This window comes from Falco punctatus (assembly GCF_963210335.1).
Source record: "Falco punctatus genome assembly, chromosome: 3".
Lineage (NCBI taxonomy): Eukaryota > Metazoa > Chordata > Aves > Falconiformes > Falconidae > Falco > Falco punctatus.
Window position 1 is genome coordinate 43,300,520 of NC_137582.1, and position 20,618 is coordinate 43,321,137.

At 41.4% G+C, this 20,618-nt stretch overlaps 1 protein-coding gene across 4 annotated transcripts; it reads right to left on the reverse strand.

Annotated features, from left to right (window-relative positions):
• Positions 1 to 842: 842 nt before the first annotated feature.
• On the reverse strand, positions 843 to 20,414 carry ADHFE1 (alcohol dehydrogenase iron containing 1). Of its 4 annotated transcripts, none has more exons than XM_080380454.1 (14): positions 18,767 to 20,414; positions 17,958 to 17,995; positions 15,660 to 15,703; positions 15,369 to 15,422; positions 14,001 to 14,155; positions 13,639 to 13,835; positions 13,164 to 13,241; positions 11,928 to 12,033; positions 10,512 to 10,664; positions 9,253 to 9,351; positions 8,331 to 8,409; positions 8,102 to 8,198; positions 4,816 to 4,973; positions 843 to 1,104 (listed from the first exon to the last, which is right to left on the reverse strand). In XM_080380454.1, the coding sequence occupies exons 4-14, from the start codon at positions 15,420 to 15,422 to the stop codon at positions 1,021 to 1,023; spliced, it is 1,260 nt and encodes a 419-aa protein (XP_080236580.1). In that variant the 5' UTR covers positions 15,660 to 15,703; positions 17,958 to 17,995; positions 18,767 to 20,414; the 3' UTR covers positions 843 to 1,020. The 4 variants fall into 4 exon arrangements, with proteins under 4 accessions (XP_080236580.1, XP_080236578.1, XP_080236581.1 ...); XM_080380452.1 differs by lacking the exon at positions 18,767 to 20,414 and adding an exon at positions 18,506 to 18,715; XM_080380455.1 differs by lacking the exons at positions 4,816 to 4,973; positions 18,767 to 20,414 and adding an exon at positions 18,506 to 18,716.
• Positions 20,415 to 20,618: the final 204 nt, after the last annotated feature.

Consider the following 20,618-nt stretch of genomic DNA (forward strand, 5'->3'; position numbering starts at 1 on the left):
ACTGAGTTAACGAGCTGGTTAACTGCTCTGAACATGCACACTCATTCCCACATTTAACCAGAGCTCCCAGTGGGGCACTGTGCAGCCATATGCTACACCACCACTTTTTAATACTGAACCACAGCACACTGCCACTTCCTTAAGCTGGTGGCTGCACTCTGAGTGACAGCACCTGCAGGAGCTCAGCAGAAGTGATTGCTTCACAGAGAAGCAAGACACAGTTGATGGCAGCTTCCTTCCAGCAGAATGCAGCAGGAAAAGGGAGCCATTGCCTCTACAGAGACAAAATGACCATGATGCATGATGTCTTGCTGTTACGTGGTTCCATTGAGCATGTGACCATGCTTTACTCTGGTTTTGCTCTTCCTATAGGTCTTAAAGAGGAGAGATAAGTCTTGGATGATAAATGTCAAAATTTTAACCCAAATCAAACTTTCAGAAAGCCTTTTCCAAACATGTATGAAGTGTGTAGGTTTTTTCTTAACCTAACAACAAAAAAGTACCCCAGTTCAACTGCCTTCTTAGCAAAGCTATATGGTAAAAAGATGATAAAGTGGAACAGAATACATTAAGGTGTCATTGTCTTCAGGGGACTCCCCCTCCCTAATTAAAAATTACCTCAATTATTTTTTAAATAACATAACTTTTTAAAACAAAATCATGGACAATTTAAATAAAAAAACATAATTTGAAAAATGGTTTGGAATATCCTTTAAAACATTTTTCCACCTTTGACCACCTCTAAAACACAAGAAAGCCTTCACTAAAGCAAGAAATCTCCTGAAACTTTTAAGCAATTTAACACTGCTGACTACCAAGCAAGAAAAATCCACAGTCAAGCCTTCATTTCAAAGCACCATTTAGTTGAAGATTAATTACTTGACCTTTTGACAGTGTACAATGGAACAGAAGTCAAAGGTACCCAAGTTCTTTCATTCTCTAAACAAATTCAGCCCTGTATCTATAAGAAATCACCTTTGTGTCAGAATAGAGCACACTTTTCAGAACAAAATGTTTGAGCTAATAAAGCTTCATGGAAGCCTCAAAGAGGGCAGATAAGTCTTCTTCTGTTTGGGGCCGTGGTGATAGTTTAGTCACTCTCTCCTGCAACATTTAAAAAAAAAAAAAAAAAAAAAAAGGATTACAGAAGGTTGTCAATATAATTAATCAAACAGTAGCTGAACTATGTGCCTTTGTACTAACATCCTTCACAAAGAACAACAAGGTTTTGCAAATAAGTAATGGAGTAATTAAGGTTTGAAGCATCATCAACTGTACAGTACTTTCAAGAATACATTAGTTTAAATTGCCTATAATTAAACACAGAGAAGCAAAATTAGAACGTAGTTCAGTTGCAGTCAAATACTTCAAACACGGGGCTTGTCAGTCACAGATGTCAGTACACTGGAGGATATTATCCTGGGAATACAGTCCATTTTAAAACCCATTTGCCAGCATTGGAACTAGTTCAGTTTTTAGGGACTGAGATTTTCAAAATCCAACATCTCTCAAAGTCCAGGAACTGCTGTAGATGGAGATAATAAGCAGTGCTTGCAACTCAAACTTCAAAAAAGAAACACAGCAAGGTATGGTAGTGAAACTGCTTACAAACACACTGGAATCGGAATACAACTTAGTTGTGGTTGGTCTTCATTTTGATGGTGATTCAACAGAATTTTTGTGTGCTGAAGTCCCACTGGCTGAAACAAAACTTGGGTATATGCTTCACTGCTCTGTTTGACAAAATAACCACAAAGGCAGGGCTGGCAATTCAGAAATGCCCCGTGCTACTGAGGATGAGGAGCTGTATTAGTGTAGGTATTCAGTTACTGCAGAAAAACTCAGCTGAAAGGGCCTAAAGTTAATGTACTCATTCATACTGGTTATGATTAGTACTTTTACACTTTCAACAATCAATGACTTAAACGTTTATTGAAAGATTAGAGAAAGTTACAAACACCTGCAAAGACAGAGGTGAGGCCTACAACAGGAACACATATTTAGATGAACGTGGCTACAACCTGTTTCAACATCTCCTTTGTGGAAGAGGCTGTCCCAGTAAAAGCTCTAAATTTCCCCCCCCACCTTTTTCCCAGCAGATGTCAGTTGTTAGGGGCCTTGCCTCACACACTGAGTGAGATGCTGGGGAAGGGGCTCCTCCAGCCCCCTGCCTCTGTGGGAGGCTCAGCTCAGATGCCCTCCTGAGCAGAGCACACACTGCTGCCCAGCACAACACTGCAGTGCAATGCTGCAGCCACTCCACTTCCCTCTCAGTCCAAGGGGCTGCGATTTGTGGATGGGCTGGATGTGGTTACACAGCAAGAGAGGCCACCACACTGTGAACTTAACATGTGAAATATTGGTCTAGCAGGCTGAGGAAGTCAGGGTGAGGAAGTCAGCTGTGAGATAGTCACAGTTCATAATCATGATCAGCATGGGTAGCATGGCTTGTGATGAGTCTGAAAAGTGCTGCTTAGTGTGCATAACTTTACCTACATGAGAAGCTTTGCTGGTGCAGCAGTAGCAACCCAATGACACCTCCTTCCCCATCCCTGACCAGTGCTGCTACGCACACAGATCCAGCTAAAGAAAAGGCTAAGATTTTTCTATGCAGTTTTGAAACCAAATGGAAAATTCAAACAGTACTACAGCAAAAATATGTTGTTTTTTTCAGATTCACAAAATGCAAACATAACAACTCAGTGCTCAAGTACTCAACAAATTCATCAGGCTTATATCAGGCCACTCTGGACCAAATTAGACTTTTGCAGCCCTGTGCACAGAAGTAGACAGAGTCACCTGTAAAGTCACACAGACTGACAGATGATCACCCTGACAGACTGTAGCATTTCCCAGCTGTATTGACAGAAGGCTGCACCTGGATGCTCCTCCTGTATGCTTTGACAGAGGCACCAGCACTCCCTCTGCACAAGCCTGCTGATATTTGCTGGTGCCCAGACAGCAAAGCCCTGGCTCCCTCAGTCTGACTCAGTGCATTCTTGTCTTCTGCCAAAAATGAGCATCTCTGGGCTCATCAGTGGTTCAGCCTCATTGTAGCCGTCTCTGGGATGTCTGCAGGGGGTGGCTGGGCTAGAGAACAGCCCTTCCGCTATCTCTTATTTTCAGTCCTCCCTATCTCCCCTCAAACATCATCACAGGCCCAGCCACCTTAGACCCTGGAACAGCATTTTCTTTGCTAGACTCACTACTGTCTGTAAATAGGATCAATTTCAGTACACTCACTTAGAAAGGCGAATAAAATTCTGTTTTAAATTCAAGCACAGATGTTTGTCCCAACGGAGTTCCTACCCCACATCCTGTCAGTTAGAGTAGATTAGTTTTGTTTTCCTGCAGCCTGGACTTCACAGTGTGGATACACTCTACATGCTTATTAGTGCTATCACCACTGTACCACACTGCATTGCCAGCATGAATGGGTCAGTGCTGTATTCCAAAGAAAGCCTATTGCAAGACGAAAAGAAAAAAATATACCAAAGATTAAACTGTATGGACTACCTCTGTGGCTAATAATGGACTATTAAGGAAGACTAATACATTTTCATCATGTTACATCTCACATACAAAAATGAGGTTTGAGAAAATATTAGGTCACCTCATTTTACACAATGCAATTAATCATCAATGCTATGAGACAACACTAAACAAATTAAAAGTCAATTTGAGCTAAACTAAAAAACAACCCCCCCCTCGGTATCTTTGGGTGAAGAACCTTCCCCGTCCGGCAACTATGCAAAACATGCCTTCAACAATATGTTGTGTTTGTGATGGCCCAAACCCAATTGTTTTAAAGGAACATATTTACTAACACAACCCTCCAAAGTGCCCTGTTACAATTTACATCCATAACCTATTTGATGGGCACTCAGAGATCTTTGTTTTATTTCTGGCTTCGCCACTGCTCTGTTGTGAGTGATCCTAAAGTTGCGCCTTTGTGTCATTTTCTCAGGTATAAAACAGCAATATTAATATTTACTTTCTGTTGTAAGTTGCTCTGAGATTTATGAATGAGGAAAGCTAGACATGGTAAGAGGTACTGTTGTAAAAAGCAAATAACCTTTCAGCCTACAAAATTTTCATTTTCTCCGTAGTATATTTCCCTTGCTACTCAGCGGAAATAAATACTAAGGAGTCAGAGCAGTCCACAGCATATGAATCAAACTGTCTTTTTAGAAGGAAGACACTGGATTTTGCTTTTAGAGTGGTGTGTTGCTTTTTGCAGTGTCTTTGTGAGCACTGAAACAATAAAGAGTATTATAAGTTTAATCTGTATCATCCTGGGGGACCTTATTTCAAATTCTGATGGGAGTCAATGGAACAAAAAAGCCATCTGGGAAGAAAAGTGCAGCTTCTCAATATGGAAAAGTTTAATGCAAACTGAGCTCAATCATTCCTACCAGATAGCACTTGGCACTACGGCTTCACCTATAATCCATTCTGCATATAGAATTAACAGAGACAGTTATGAAAAAGCAGTCAGTGTCTTCAACAAAGATCAAAGGCCTGTGAAAAACATCCTCTTTTTTAAAAATGTGACATTTAAAAAACCCAAACACCTAGCCATTCTTTTTGAATCCATGTGAAGAACAGACTGCAACATACACTCCATCTCACTGAAAAGAAAAACCTAAACCATGCAGAGAAACAAAATACAGTTGAATAGCCATAATTTTATCCATTTTAATTGTTTTCATGTAGGGCTAGAAAAAATACTTGCTTGAAAAGAAACACTTCTCTTTTTTCAAAAATCTGTTCTATTTTATTTGACAAAAACCCCTGGTTTGCTTTCTATCTTACCTGAGGCAGAGTGCCTTTGACTAATGCAGGGATGTCTGCTTTAGAATAACCAATTGCAGCTAAGCCATCATCAACATTCAGATCAAATAGGAATTTCCGGAGTGTGTCTGCCAAAATAAACCCCGCATCTTTGATTCTGGCAGTGCGGATGTCAGCTCCTAAAATAAGACATAATGCCTTGACTGTAGGGTGGAGAGAGCAGAGGAAGCCTGTTCTGGACTTAATTTAATCATAATATCAGCTGAATACATAACCATACATAACAGTCACTGCCCTAAAAGCAACATGAAGTAAAAAGAGGAATCAGTCTTCATTTTACAGTTGGAATAGTCTGTAAAAGGTGAAGTAAAACAAGATCAGGAGAAGCAGGTAACTGCTGCCAGAAAGACTAACTGCCACATGAAATTAACTTCCTTTCCCCCTGTGCTTACAGGGAGAAGCACTTTTCAGTCTGACTAACTGCTGGGAGGAAAGAACCTAATGCATGAACATCAATGGTATTTATTTTTATGGACAGTGAGCCAAATGCTAACTTTATTTTAAGGCCTTGAGTTTGCTGACATCTAGAGGACATGGAAACCACTGACTATTCTGTTCAATTACACATTGAGAGACTACTAGAGCACACAGGCTGAGAACGACAGGAGATGGCAGGGCAGTGTTCAAGGGGATAAATAAATCTTAAACTTAATTCTATTTGAATATGTTCTGACTTGTGGAGGAACTGGTATCTTTGAAACATCTACTGAACAGTAATGAAAGCATCATTATAAAATGAAAGATTACCAATATTTCCCCTGCTTCAGTGAATGGTCAGGACTTATTAGAAGTAACAATAAAAACATGTCCAGATAGAAGACACAGGTTCCTCCTTATCATCTCTTTTCAAAGTAAGCTGAGCTAAATTTGTTTTCCATGTAACTTCAATGATGTTACACCAGAACTATGCTAGGTCCAAGTGCCATACTGAGAAATGAGTAAGAGCACAACATAGCTACAGGAAAAATATTTTCTGTGATCCTCATGCAGTTCAGCGTAACATTCAGAGAGGCTTAAGTGAACAGGAGACAGAGAAAATAATTTGAGGAGTTTAGATACCTGGGTAGTAAGACTGGCAGTCCTGTTAGTAGATAATGTCTGGGAGAAATTGATAAATAAGGTATGACAAAGTCTTGTACAAAGTCTTACGCTACTCGGACTATGCCACGCAGTCTGAGTTTATCCTAAGTTTTGCTGCAGAGGTGTAACATAAATCCAGTATCTTCAGATAGTAAAGTAAAAGGGAAAGGGAGGAGGGGAAAAAAAGGACAGTGAAATGCGAAGGACAGTTTTAAAATATTGCTGTAGTTCCAGTACTTTCTTCTGGCTCAACCTAGTATACATCAGTCCATCAGTCTTTTATTGTACTTAGAAAATTTCTGCCTACACGCATACCTATTTCAACTGTTTAAGAATCTACCCAGGGAGGTATTAAGATTTTTCTGGCTGTACCCAAATTCACGGCTGTACATACACACAACACAACTATTTAGTAATCTGCTTCACGTCACAGAATACCTTCTTAGTCATTGCATTTGGCAACATGACAGATTTGAATTAGCTACTGTAGTCAGTTGGATTCTGGATTGGAATCAGAAGTAAACACCCCAGATGGGAATTAAAAAATTCAATTCCATGTGACATGTTTTCAGCAGAGTCCCTTTACAACAAGGCAGACAATAATGTAGCTAAAATTTCTATTGAGAAAATTACCTGAACTTTTAAAAACAGAATGTATGGCAGCAGTTCATACCACAAAACCTAAAGGAACTGCTTTCCAACCACTTGTTTTAAAATCAAGGAGCCAGAGTTCAAATTCTGATATGCTGTGTTGGCCAGTTATCCAGAAACATTTTTTTAAGTCTACTTTGAGTTGCAGGTTATTGCTGTAGGAACACAGACATTTTATTGCTTAGTATATGATTCTAACTAGGTTTGTGTTCTGCTTCTGACCACAGGCAGGACTGCATACTTCAGAGGAAGGCTGAACAACCTCATAGCCAACATTTATAAAATAAACGGAATTTTCCCCCAGTGTAGTTCTGACCATGTTATTTTACATTGTCTTTAAAACATTGTGATATTTTAATTGTTTATATAACAGTCCCATGCCTTCTTGAAACCCACAATGCTTTCAATTACTTACACAAGGAAGACACACATGTGACTGGATTGCTTTGACTTGGATACAGAAGGCTGACCATACAAGGGACTGAACACAGATCTTCCAAATACCAAGGGAGTTGCCCTAACCACTTTCTGTCTACTCTCTACACTGCTGTGCATGTGACTGTGATTGCTCATTAGCGAGCATGGGTATTAGCAGCAGTTTAGCTACAACAGTCTAGAGCAGACAAAAAACCTGCCCTTAGATATAAATAAATTAGCCCACTGCAGAGCCATGCTGTCACAGCTAGATTGCTAACAGCTCCAAGTTTACATGACTGAAAGCCAGTTTATTACACAGTCATGCTGGGGGTGCAGTGAAGAGGTAACCTTTCTCTAGGACACCTTCCAGTGATGGGTTGCACAGATAAAGCACTGTATGAAAAGGTAACCTTTAAATGAGCTGTCAGCTTGAGCATTTACTTCCATTCTGCTAAGCAGCAAAAAAGGCCACTTTGTTCCTTAACCCACTTCCCAGCCATCACAGATGTATCCACAGAATAGCTGCTCCGTGCTTTCCCTTGACATCAGCCACTGAGAAATTCCAACATCTACAAACAAGCTTAGGCCTACATTAGAAAGACCAAAACCCACAGCTGTGTGTCACAGAAAAAGAGCAGGAGTGATTCAGAACATCACTCTATCCTAATTCATTGCCACAGCAGGGGATTTGTTAGGCAAAATGCTTCCTTTTAGCTAGCAGATGCACCTGAGTACTTGTTTGTTTTATGGTATCTAAAATAACTACTTTCCATACAGCACCAAGAGAGATGCCAATCACAGCTACTTTCTCCTGATTCATAACAGACCTACAGCTAATTTCAGCTGTCCAGTTTTCTAGCCAAGAACGCGGCTTCTCCAGCTTGCTTCTCTAACCACGTCATCCAATATCAAAATTTAGCATTATTCTAGCTAAGTTTGCATTATGTGTAACTCAGACTCCAGAATCTTGTTCTTTTAAACTTAAAACCCTTGCAACAACCAACTACGATTGCTTGCGCACACTTCTTTTTTTCCTCCCAAAGACATTTTGGAAAGAATTCCATTTGTATGAGTAAGTTGTATCCATAGAGATTTCTACCTAGTATCTCTGCAGCTTCCAAGTGCCGCTCAGGATGTATCTGTGCCGTGAAAGCAAACACTGCTGGGGATGTCAGCACCACAGAAAGGCCATGTGGCTGGGGAAAAAAAGAAGAAAAAAAGAATAAAATCACATCAACAGGACAGGTACTTCAACTTCAACACTCATTAATGTGAAATAACAGAGAACTGAAATGCATAATACAAAACAAAGATAAACCAAATTTTACCACTAAGGAGTGATCCACATTATAATCCTTTGGTTTATAAGTTTTCACCAAACCAGAAATAGGGTAAGACATTCCATGGCTGGAACAGAACGTAGAGAGAAAGTGGTTAGGGCAGCAATCCCAGTATTTGGAAAATTTGTGTTCAGTCCCTTGTGTAGTCAGTCTTCTGTATGCTTACTGTATACTGTACTCTTAGATACAGATACTCAGAAGGTATTTAGGTACAGGTATGATACGGACATTAGGTACAGACAATCTTCATCCCTCTGCACCTAATCTGCATCCCAACCTGATCACACATCTTGAGAAAAATAAACATTAATGTTAATGTATAATTAAAGAGTAGATTTTCTCAAACAAAGGAAAAGGAATGTCTCTGAAAAGAATGGCTGCTAAGAACTTCTCCACATAATTCAGGCTTAGGCTTTGCTTCTCTGAGATTTTCACCCACATGAAACCATATTACCTTGCAATATTAATCACAGCTTATTTCAGCCTGCTGAATGCCTGCCCCACAGACAAACTTACAGACCACTGCATCAGTTCAGGAATGGCAGAAGATTACTTTACTGCTGTCTCACTGCACAACAGCTGGCAAGAAATCCAACATTTTAAATGCCATTGCTATTGGGGTATTTTTTTCCTGACTGATTTTTACTATCAAGGAAGGTAAAGACAACCATGTTTTGTAATTTTTACATGTTTGGATTTGAGTATCACAAGTCACAGCACACAATCCTCATACACATAAATGCCAAGAGTCCATCAATTTCTCACAACATATGGCTCCCCCTGCATCACAGGCCAGGCTACGATGTCTTACTATATATGCAGCAACAAAGGCAGAGACATCTTTGACAATCTGAAACAAACAGTATCTAGAAGCTGACCTCAGATTGAGTTAATAAGTTTCTGTACTCACCAGAGATGAACACCAGCATTGCCAAAGCCAATACCAGCAAAAGCACTTGCTAGGTGCATCTTGGCTCTTGCTTCATGGTCTTCGGGACTTCTGATGGCTCTGTGCACCACGGAGAAAATGGTACCAGTGAATTCACAAACATTGGTAATTCAGGATGGAGAAGGGAGAGAGGGCTTCTTTATGGACAAATATAACCAAAACCTCTATGATAAGCTGAGATAAAAATGCTGGGAATAGGATCAAGTCACACTTCAATCAGAGAACAATCCTGCTTCTGGATCAGTAAGTAGATCAAACTGGTCCAGTGAAGGGCAAGTTTCCTTTCAATTTTCAAAAAACTGAGTACAAAGAGTGAATTTAGCCATATTCACCTCAGTGGTGGTTTGAACAATTCTGCTTAGGAACTTTGGCAATCCTATGTATGCCTCCAAGATCACTCAAGCTTTCTCACCATCTTGTTAGGTGGTGGTCTGGACCCCACCACCTGTGCAGGAAGAGAACAGGGTTCCTTGCCTTTCTATGCATCAGATTGCTTGTGTAGTATTGACAACACAGAGAAAAAGTCCCATGAATAGATTCCACAGGAACAATAAACAACTACTTTGACTAGCTAGGTACTATAGCGATTTTTTTTACAAAAAAAACCCACACTGATTTTTACCAGAAGTGAACATGGTATACAACAGCTATACACAGGCTACAACTTTATTGGCAGGGATCAAAACTAACTCCTAGTTAAGTCAAAACTTAATCTAAATCGAAGGTCTTCTAAATATTAACTAGTTTTCAGTAAATGCATACTTTTGCACATTCGTAAGTGCATGTGGTTACCCTCTTGATGGATGTGTAAGGATCTTAACTTACACTGAAGGTCACAGAAATTATACCCACAGTATTTTGTCAATTTTGTTACATATTCCCCTTATACTGTGTCATAGAAAGGGGATTCTTGAAAAAAATATGTGAATGCTACTCCCATATTAACTGAGCAGCTTGAAGTACCTTTAACTGAAGACTTACAAAATATTCACAGAAGTATTAAAAACCTACCTCCTCAAGACAACCTAGTAACCCTAGTTTTACTTTCAGTTTTATTTGAAAAAATTTTGCTTTTAATTATATAAATCCTAAAGAAGGGTCGAAAATGAAGGTTTAATGTAGTTGTTTTCTTAGCTTAAAATTCAAGTTCTTCTAAGCATCCCTTTTTGGGCACTGAAGACTGAACATACTGCAAGGCAGGTGGCTGTTAAAGGTATTACCTTTTCAAATATTTAGCCACAATGCGCAGAGCATGAAGAGCCCAGACATCACTGATGGGGTTGCTGCCTTGGTAAGCTGGTCGGTTGATTGGATTTGAAGGGCAGGGACTGCGCATGTTGTAAGGAAGAGCTGTGTATGATTCCAGAGCATGGCTAAAAGAAAGATTAAAATCCAAATCATTTAAGTGGGAGAGCTCCATTTTACTGCCCTGCTGTCCTCTGAATGCAGGTTCTTTTTATGTACTTCTGGTGTTTTAACAATTGCTGCAAATAGAAATACAATCCTGTAGACAACTGGCAGAATGCTGGATGGGCACCTCCAGAGCACTTCATTCTTGAACAAACATACAGAAGGCAATCCAAATAGTCACAATCTATCAGCTCACACCACACTTAAAGTTACGTTGGATGAACTGGCATCTCGGTGTGCAATGCTTTTGACAGAAGAGCACTGTACATCTGCAATGAGTGCATTTCCTTTCTCTAGTACAGGAACCGTAAGTGGCTTCAGCACTGGAATCATTGTAAGCTACCTTTCTTCTAGAGGTATTGACCTTTAAAAATCAGGAGTATGATATTTAAGCTAAGTGGAACTGCCAACAGTCTCACCTCCCAGATACTTGTGAATCTGACCACATAAAGAAGGGGCACTGCCTACATTGCTACATTTAGAGTACAAACTACAGACAAACCATTTTCACTTATAAACAAATGCCTCTATTCCATTACAGACACCGCAATTCAGGATACTTCACCAAACTTGAGAAATCACACAGTTTCATTATACATCTATTACTTTAATACACACAGCACCCAGAAGCAAAGTAAGCTTTGGCCGTCGGAATAGAAACTTCCATGCATTTTGTGCAGTTAAAAGCTGAAGGTTTAAGATGAGAAAATTCTGGGCCAAGTGGAAAACAAATTATGAGAGAGGTTCCAAAGATGGTCATAACTGGGCTAAGACCTGCCAGCACCCCATAAGCCTTCACAAATTTTTGTTGACACATCGTTGCTTTTATTAGAAAATCCTTGTTCTCTGAAACAGAAATCTATTCTCTGCCATGTCTGTGAGACATGCTAATGCTGTCACAATTGTAATTAATCATCTACATGACCTCTTAAAAAAGGACATCTGGACTCTCTTCCCTGACAACCAACCTGGAAGCAAACTGTTTCTCCAGTGCTCTGCAAAAACTTTAAAATTTCTGCAAATGAGTGATTTGTTTCCATATATTCTGAGGGGTGGTAGTGCAATTAAGTAAAAGGAAAGTGTAACAGAAACCACCTTAACAAGACCAGGAAAGGGAGAAAAAACATTATCCTTTTCTGCTCCTAAAATATATTTTTTCTACAATCAACATAGTAAAAAATACAAAATTTAATAAATTCAAGTAGCAGCCCACACAGAAAACTCACCAAAGCACATCAAAGCCACTGTTGGCAACTATTCGCTCAGGCATAGACAGTGTGTGTAAAGGATCAATGATGCCCAGTGTTGGCTTAATGGCTCTTGAAGCAATACCTGCAATATGTGAGGAAAACGAGTTAAAGAGTTTTTGCAACAAAATAGGACAAGTGTAATGTTCAAAACATAACAATAATGAGGGGAAATGATTTGAAACTATGAAGATAAAAGCAAAGAGAGAGAAGGGAGAGTAAGAAGTATCTGTGAACATAAGTCTTCCTGATGATAAAGTCTGAGAGTTGTATGATTTGAGACTTTTGCCTGAAGTGAATTATACCAGACAATGTTCTCTCTTCATTTGTAACCCTCCCTGAGCAACCTATACTTGCAAACTGTCTGTGCTGAATGGCATCTGCAACAGTATTATTAGATTTGTATCATCTGTGAACAATCAGAGGGCAAGACTGGTTTGTGTCTACAATCAATTGCTATTGCTAATTGCTGTCTTCAGCATCTGTAATAACTGTGCCTTTGTATTTTGGTTAAGGGAGCACAGACATAGCTTTGAGAGAGACAGGCACAGACTGACTGACTACATACAGACTAGAAAACTCTGAGCTATGGTCAGAACTCCTTAGCACGCCCATTTGTGTCCCAAGTACTGTAGACTGTTTGGCATATAAAATCCACATGTTTAGAAGTAAAACCACAGAACAACTATGAAGCTCAAGATGACATTTTAGCCTTAATCTTTATTTGCCTGGGATGAAAAGGCCAAAGGAAGACCGTGCCCCTCACTTGCACAGTGTCTTAGGCCTGAGGTTTCAAAAGTCAGGAAAAGGAACATTTGGTTGCAATTACACAACAAAGAAACAGAAGTCTTAAAAGCAGAAAGAAAAATACAGAGGAAATAAGGAACAGTTGGTTGACCCTGAATGTAAATAGAAATTTCCTTTGCAATTAACATTTTCTGCCATTTAAGGACTTGAAAGTTTTTAGTTTCCTGTTTTGACTTCAAACTATAATCCAGTGTATTACATAGGCATTTCATTATGTTAATATGCTATAAATTTAATTCAAGGAGGAAACCTTTAAGCTCTTCAAATTTGCCCACAGCAGTTGAATCAAACAAAATGACACCTGAAATGATATGCAGTATCCCCTTCTTTCAAGGCAGGGAAATAACAGAGACATTGGAAAAGCAAGTCTTGAATAACAGACATAAAAAACCCCACACCAAACCTCACCGGTTTTTACTTTTAGTTCTTTGAAGTCAAAAATGGCAACACCAGTGGTTTCGCTTCCAGTTCCAGCTGTTGTAGGAACTTAAAAGGAAGAATGGGAATAACAAAAAATTGTAAGTAATACATAGTATTGCAAAAGGAATAAACAAAACCACAAAAGTAACGCCACCAAAACTTCAGGACCCAGGAAATCTTGACGGTATCCCTGATTTGAAGCCAACAGGTCAACCAGAAACAGCTACTTTGATCTCTTTTCTCAGTAAAAAGGAGTCAAACCCAGCTAAACAAGAAACTAATGACAAAACCTGTGATTTTACTACTGAAGTAAACAGCAAAATTGCTGCTGAATACAACCAGAAAGGTAAGCCCAAAGGAAGTTGAAACAGTTGTGGTAAATTGATTTCAGTAGAAGTATCATACAGAGCGTAGAATGACTCCCCTTCTAGCCCTCGCTCTCCACACACACTTCCTGCTTCACCTGCAATAAGTGGCTTGAGGGGCACAGTGACAGGCTTCCCTTTCCCAATAGGAGCATTGACATAATCCAAGAAGTCTGATGTAGGGCTGGATGCATACAGGTTAGCAGCTTTACAGGTGTCCATTACAGACCCACCTCCAACAGCAACATAGGCATCAAACTCCCCCTTTTTAGCAAATTGAATGGCGTCCAGGAAACTTGGAAAATAAGAACAGGTTCCCAATTAGTATGGAGAAAAACAGCACACAGACAAATTAACTATTAAGATGATTGCACAGGTCACAAGGAGGTGTTTAACAGCCATACAGCATGCTGTAAAAGCCTACGCACTACTTGGAGAAGCACACTGTCAGAAGAAGTACCTTTGGTCTGTTGGCTCCACCCGGACATTATCATACATCTGAAAGTTTATACCATATTTTGCCAAGGAATTCAATACTGCGTTTACAGGAGGGAGTTGGGAGAGGTTTTTGTCTGTCATCAAACAAACTTTTCTAGCACCAAGATTCTGCAGGTCCTAAAATAACAATGAAATTAAAAAAACACCAACTGGTATGAAATCATACACTCAACTATTTAAATACTAATCTAAATCAATGGAACCATTTAATAATAATAAAAAAACCAACCTAAAAATAGATGGCTATTGTAAAATTTTTGAAACTTTTTTGTATGTATGTAAAAATTTTGAAAATTTTGAATCAGCTACAGAAAAAGAGGCTTAACCACATACATATAGGATGCTGAAAACAGCATAAAGTATAAAGCTGCCAAACTTACATAGCTGAAGTCTTATGGTAGAAGAAAACTAATGATAAAGATGTTGAACAAATGAAAACCATGTGGAACCACTTAAGATTACAGCAAAATGTAAAGTATTTTTTTTGAAATATTTTTTCCTACACAATTCCTGTGACACAAAAAAGGCTTTTCCACAAATTAGGTCTCCCCTAACTGCCTACCAAAGCATGTATTAAAATCCTGAAAAATTAATATTGAATATTTATTTATTGATGAAAAATCAAAATAAGGTGGCAAAAAAGAAAAATAATACTACATTCTAACCTTTGCTAAATTGTCACAATAGCTATACATACTTGCAATTCAATAACCCTAATGCTGTTTGAAGACAGATGTTCTGCCTAACTTAATTTACTATCAGACTACTAATTTACTTTATAAATTTGCAAATAAAAGAGAGAACTGTTAATGTCATAAAAGCCAAGACAGGTAAAAAATGATAAATGAAAAAAACAATGATAAGGGCAAACTGGAACAATGTACTCAGACTGCTGAAACAAAAATTCTATACTTTTAACAGTGCAAAATGAATATTCACCTAATATAATAGAAAGTCTGATTCATTTTATTGAGCATTTTAAGAGAAAAAAGTGATCTTGAGATTCAAAATTTTTTCAATTAAATTCCTTGTCAGAGAAAAATACTGTTGCGAAATCCTGGCAATTCATCAATGATCAATTTAACTATCCACTAAGCTGCACTTGATGCAGTCACTTATACCACAGCAACAGTGACATAACACGATTCTATTCTTTACCCAACAGTGTTTTCCAGACACTTTACACTGGCATATATGACTACACACTACAAAGCAGTGGAGATTCAGACACACCATACGTAAGCTTTCCCTTATAAAATGGATCAATAGCAGCAGCAGCCCTTTAGAAAATAACTTTTCACCAGTGAGGGGCTTAACTATGGAAGCTTACCATGCCAATCTCCTTAGTAACTCCTTGTCCATATCGGATGTTCGAAATGGCCATCTACAAAAAGAAAACCAACAAAAACCAAACAAAAAAAAAACAACAAAAGCCCCAAACAAACAAACACCACCACCACCTAAAGTATTTTCTCAGGAAAAATGGAGAAATGGCATCTAGTCTCAAGCTGTCAAAAGTGAAGTATAAATATTTACTAATGTAAATATTTGTTAATTGCCATATTTGGAAGTACACAAAACTACTACTTTTAAATCAAATATATTTTATTATTAAATCTACCTCAAATGCATAGTCTGTATCTCCCAGGATAGGCCGTTCAGGGACTGGAAAGGAAATGAAACAGTAAAATTAGGAAATAAAAAGCGACTTCAATCAGTACCTCAATACTAGAGCTGACAGATTCCTTTTCTTTTAAAATCACCAATACATTTGCACAGGTCATCCTGGCTTGGCTGGGTAACAGTTGCCCATTTCATCCCTTGTTGTTTGTGAGATTAAAGATCCAAGTACTTCATTTGCAATTCAGCAAAGCAAGTATGAATCCTTTGTTCAAGAATTAATTCTTTCCTATAAAAACCAAGTAAGTTAGCAGAAAGTTTGCATGAAGCTTGTTTGCAGTCTGCAACGAACAGAACAACACCTACTAAGTACAACTGAGTATCTGCTGAGCATATGGGCTGCTACATACAGGTTGAGAGGTGTTACAAATGTGTAGGGGCTACACCACAACCTTCAGAACAACTTTTAAGATGAATCCATGAGACAGCCTCCAGACACCCAGACAGAAAACTACTTTTGTATGCGAGAGTAATACTAACAGGTGTTTACACTTCTTTTTACTTCTGCCTAGTGCTGAACTTGCAGGAAAAACTGAATTGCTTGCTTGAAAACTAAGAAACTAATATGCATTGCTAATAATAAAGTGTTTGAGTAAGAATCAATGAGTCATTATCAACTTTATAAATACCTTCTCTCTTCTACTAAATAAGGATAGCGTTTCAGCCATATCCTCTCTGCCATGTCATTCTTACGTGAATTACGACAAAACTCTCAATTTCATGCATATCCTGATTTTGCCACAAAGTGAAACAAACTGCATCAACCAAACAGTTCATTCTTCTTCAAGAAAAGATCAGATGAAGCATTCTACTCTTCCTGCTGAAGTCATGCCTTCTGTCTGCTATATTAATTGAAAATATGTGATTTGGATTCAGATCCAATGAATGAAGCCATGATAATGAGTCTTACAGAGCTCTAGGGTGCACTGAAGCACTGACCCACAACATTAACAGATAGATGTATTAAAATCCTTTATGCACTTTCCATTCAAGCCCAGGCCAGCTGCTATCAGCTCTTTCATTGCCATCTCTTGCTAGGCTGTACGTGTTTGACCTCTCCTGGTGTTGGCGTCTGCTGTATTCTCAGTCAGCAATCTGACAGGCTAAGGACATGCCCCAGCAATTTACCCTCTTGCTTTCTGATAGTATAATAGATGCCCTGCTATTATATTCTTGAGCCAACTAACTTTCAGAAAGAATTTTACTGAGTTCAAAACCTACACTATTTCCATGAACACTGCCAAGAAACACAATGAACATTTTTTTTCTGCTACAGTCACTGTTAAATCAATTCCCACTATTTAGAGACTTAACTGAACTGACACCATCTTGCTACATCATTGACTCAATTGCTGCCTAAAACTTGAGAGGGTTTTAACTAAGACTTCTATTTAGAAAGGGCTTAGATTGAATTGACTGAGTAGGTCATCAAGCAGACAAGTAGAATGAAATTCTATTTCTCTGCTGTGCTATTGTCTTGCTCTATGTGTTGGACAAAACAAGTATCTGAATGTATGTATAGCTTTTCTGTATGTAAAATGGTAATGGTAATTCTTTAAAAACTGTCTTAAGCAAAGCACGTGAAACCAAGCAACTCAGAATTACATATTGCTGAAATCATGGTCCCAAATACTAATTTTTATTGGATCTGGAAACCGACCAGCACACAGCTATTCCCAATAGCCTCCCTACAGTCAATGCAAACAAATTCCTCCCGGGTGACTTGTTCACTCAGCACAGCTCTCCTGCTCTTACTCTACAACCCTGGCCTAAGTGAACTGCATTCTCAGGACTGACAGTGTAAAAAGCCTATGGGAGATTATATTGCCCAAGCCAAAGCAGACCTCTGTGAATAGCTCCTTTTTATCCATATAGCTTCCTGTTTCTCTTTAACATAACAGATACATATTTTTCTCCTCAAAAGCGGATCTAAAGTTGAGATGGCTCGGTGATGACCACAGTAGCAGCAGACACAGCAAATTTCTGATCAACTCGCCTCACCGTAAGGGGAGGGAGGGACAGGATACGTTAGTGTTGGCTTACATGGAAACAGTGAAGCTCTCCAACAACAGCCACGATCATTGTACAGTTGCGAAGTGTCAGAGCTTGCCTTCTCTGTTATGCTGTTCTCTTTCTTACCCGTTACCTGCACCCTCTGCCCACGTTACACCAGTAAGTACAGCTCTACTGGGCTATGGTCTCCTACAGAACTATTGTGGTGACACAAATTAAGTCTTACCTTGGGAGTAAGTGTGGCAATGGCTCGGGCACCGACATCTAGTTAAAAGGTACGGGGGGGAAAAAAGAAAGCAAAAAAAAAAAAAAAAAAAGCATGGTTAAAGGGGAAAACTAAACCAGAAAAATGCCATCTGTCCTTGGCTGTAGGTCTCCCCTGTGCACCGGCTGATCGTGCCCTACCCCAGAGAGGCCTGGCTGCGGAGCCCGCCCGCTCCCCCGGACCCGGGGGAAAGGCCGGCAGCGGGGGCCCCACCGACGGCAGAACTCGGGTAGGTCCCGGCAGCTGGCCCGCGGAGTGCCCGTGTGTAAGCCTGGCGGCCACCGCTGAGCAGGGGCCACCGGTAGACCCCCAGCGAGGACGAGATCGCTGCTTTTCACTTGTAAAACGCGGCAGCCGGCCGGCCTCGGCCCCCGCTTCGGCACCTGCCGATAAAGGGAAGATAAACGGCGGCCCCACCGGGCTCCGGGCCTGCCGCAGGGGGGAGGCCGCCTGCCGTTCCCCGGCCGAGGCGGCGGCCCCCTCAGCCGCCCCCGCCCGCCCGCACTCACGCGGCGCGCTGCAGCTGCCGCAGGAGCCCCGCCGCCCGCTCGCGCCCCGCCGCCATCGCCGCGGCTCTGGGGGCCGGCCGGGCCGGGCGCCGCGCCTCCTCCTGCGGCGGGCGGCGGGGCAGCGCGGGGTCCCGGCCCCCGCCTGGCACACAGCTGACCAAACCCAAGGACTTCACACGGCTGAAAGACGAACTGCCCTCGTTCAGCTCCCGCAACCAACACCCTGGCCATAAATGGTCGGTACCAAACGGCAAAACTCACCCCACGCCTGTTGTGAGGAAAACAACAGCTTAAAAATGGCAATTCTGCCAAGTGCCGAGCCAGGAGAAGCATTAATGGCCTGCAGGGCCCCCGCCTGAGGCTGTGAAACCTTTTATCTGCTTGGGAGAGCCCGAAAGCAGCAGCACCCCTGACGTGCCCGCAGCTTGGCTTGGGTTCTTAAAATCACGGAATCGTTTGGGTTGGAAAAGACATTTAAGATCATCAAGCCCAACTATTTAACCTAGCACTGCCAAGTCCACCACTGAACCATGTCCCTAAGCACTGTGTCTATGCATCTTTTAAATACCTCCAGGCATGGTGACTCAGTGACTTCCCTGGGCAGCCTGTTCCAGTGCTTAATAACCCTTCTGGTGAAGAAATGTTTCATGTCCAGTCTAAACTTCCCCTGGCACAACTTGAGGCCACTTCCTCTTGTCCTGTTGCTTGTTACTTGGGAGAACGACACCTGCCTCCACCCCGCTACAGCCTCCTTTCAGGTAGCTGTAGAGAGCAGTAAGGTCTTCTACCCGCAGCCTCCTTTTCTCCAGGCAAAATGCCAGCTCCCCCAGCCGCTCCTCATAAGCCTTGTGCTCCAGCCCCTCCACCAGCTTCGCTGCCCGTCTCTGGACACGCTCCAGCCCCTCAATGTCCCTCCTGCAGTGAGGGGCCCAAACCTGAACACGGCATTCGAGGGGCGGCCTCACCAGTGCCCAGTGCAGGGGGACGGTCACTGCCCTGGTCCTGCTGGCCACACGGTTTCTGACACAAGCCAGGGGGCTGTTGGCCTTCCTGGCCACCTGGGCACACTGCTGGCTCACGTTCAGCCGGCTGTCGACCAGCACCCACAGGGCCTTTTCCTCTGGGCAGCTTCCCAGCCGCTCTGCCCCAGCCTGTAGCGCTGCGTGGGGTTGGTGTGACCCAGGTGCAGGACCCGGCACTGAGCCTTGTTGAACCTCACGCACTCGGCCTCAGCCCATCGGTCCAGCCTGTCCAGATCCCTCTGCAGAGCCTCCTGCCCTCAAGCAGATCAACACTCCCACCCAGCTTGGTGTCACCTGCAAACTGACTGAAGGTGCACACCTCACCCAGATCATTGATAAAAATATTAAACAGGACTGGCCCCAGTACTGAGCCCTGGGGAACACCACTTGTGACTGGCCATCAATGGGGTTTAACTCCAGTCACCACCACTCTGAACCCAGCCATCCAGATATTTTTTTTACTCAGAGAACAGTATGCCTGTCCAAGCCATAAGCAGCCAGCTTCTCCAGGAGAACGCTGTGGAAAATGGTGTCAAAACTTTACTGATGTCTAGGGAGACAACATCCACAGCCTTTCCCTCATCCACTGAGTGGGTCACCTTGTCATAGGAGATGTGGTTAAGCATGAGCTGCCTTTCTTTTCCAGCAGGTCCCATGATCCCCCGGTTGTCCTGCATGTGCCACATGATGGTATGCAAGATAATCTGCTCCATAACCTTCCTCAGCACCAAGGTCAGGCTGAGAGGCCTGTAGTTTGCCAGATCCTCCTTCCAGCCCTTCTTGTAGATGGGCATAACGTTTGCAAACCTACCTCATTGCTGCTGGAGTGTACAAACTACCCAGGATTTTAGCAGAGAAAGTTCACCAGTAACATTGTCGGCAGCACTGTACACTTACAGCGTTCACGTGTGGAAAAAAATGTGCTCTCTTTTTGAGCAGGTAGGTGTGCCCTGTGGAAATGCTAGGAAGATCGAAGGTCTGGAATATATCTCAAAACAACGTTCTCTACTTGTCCAAGTGCTTTTTACCCCTGCTTTGCCTAGCTACTTATGCTGAAAGCTTGGCATAAGTGGGTTGCGTCCACAAGATCA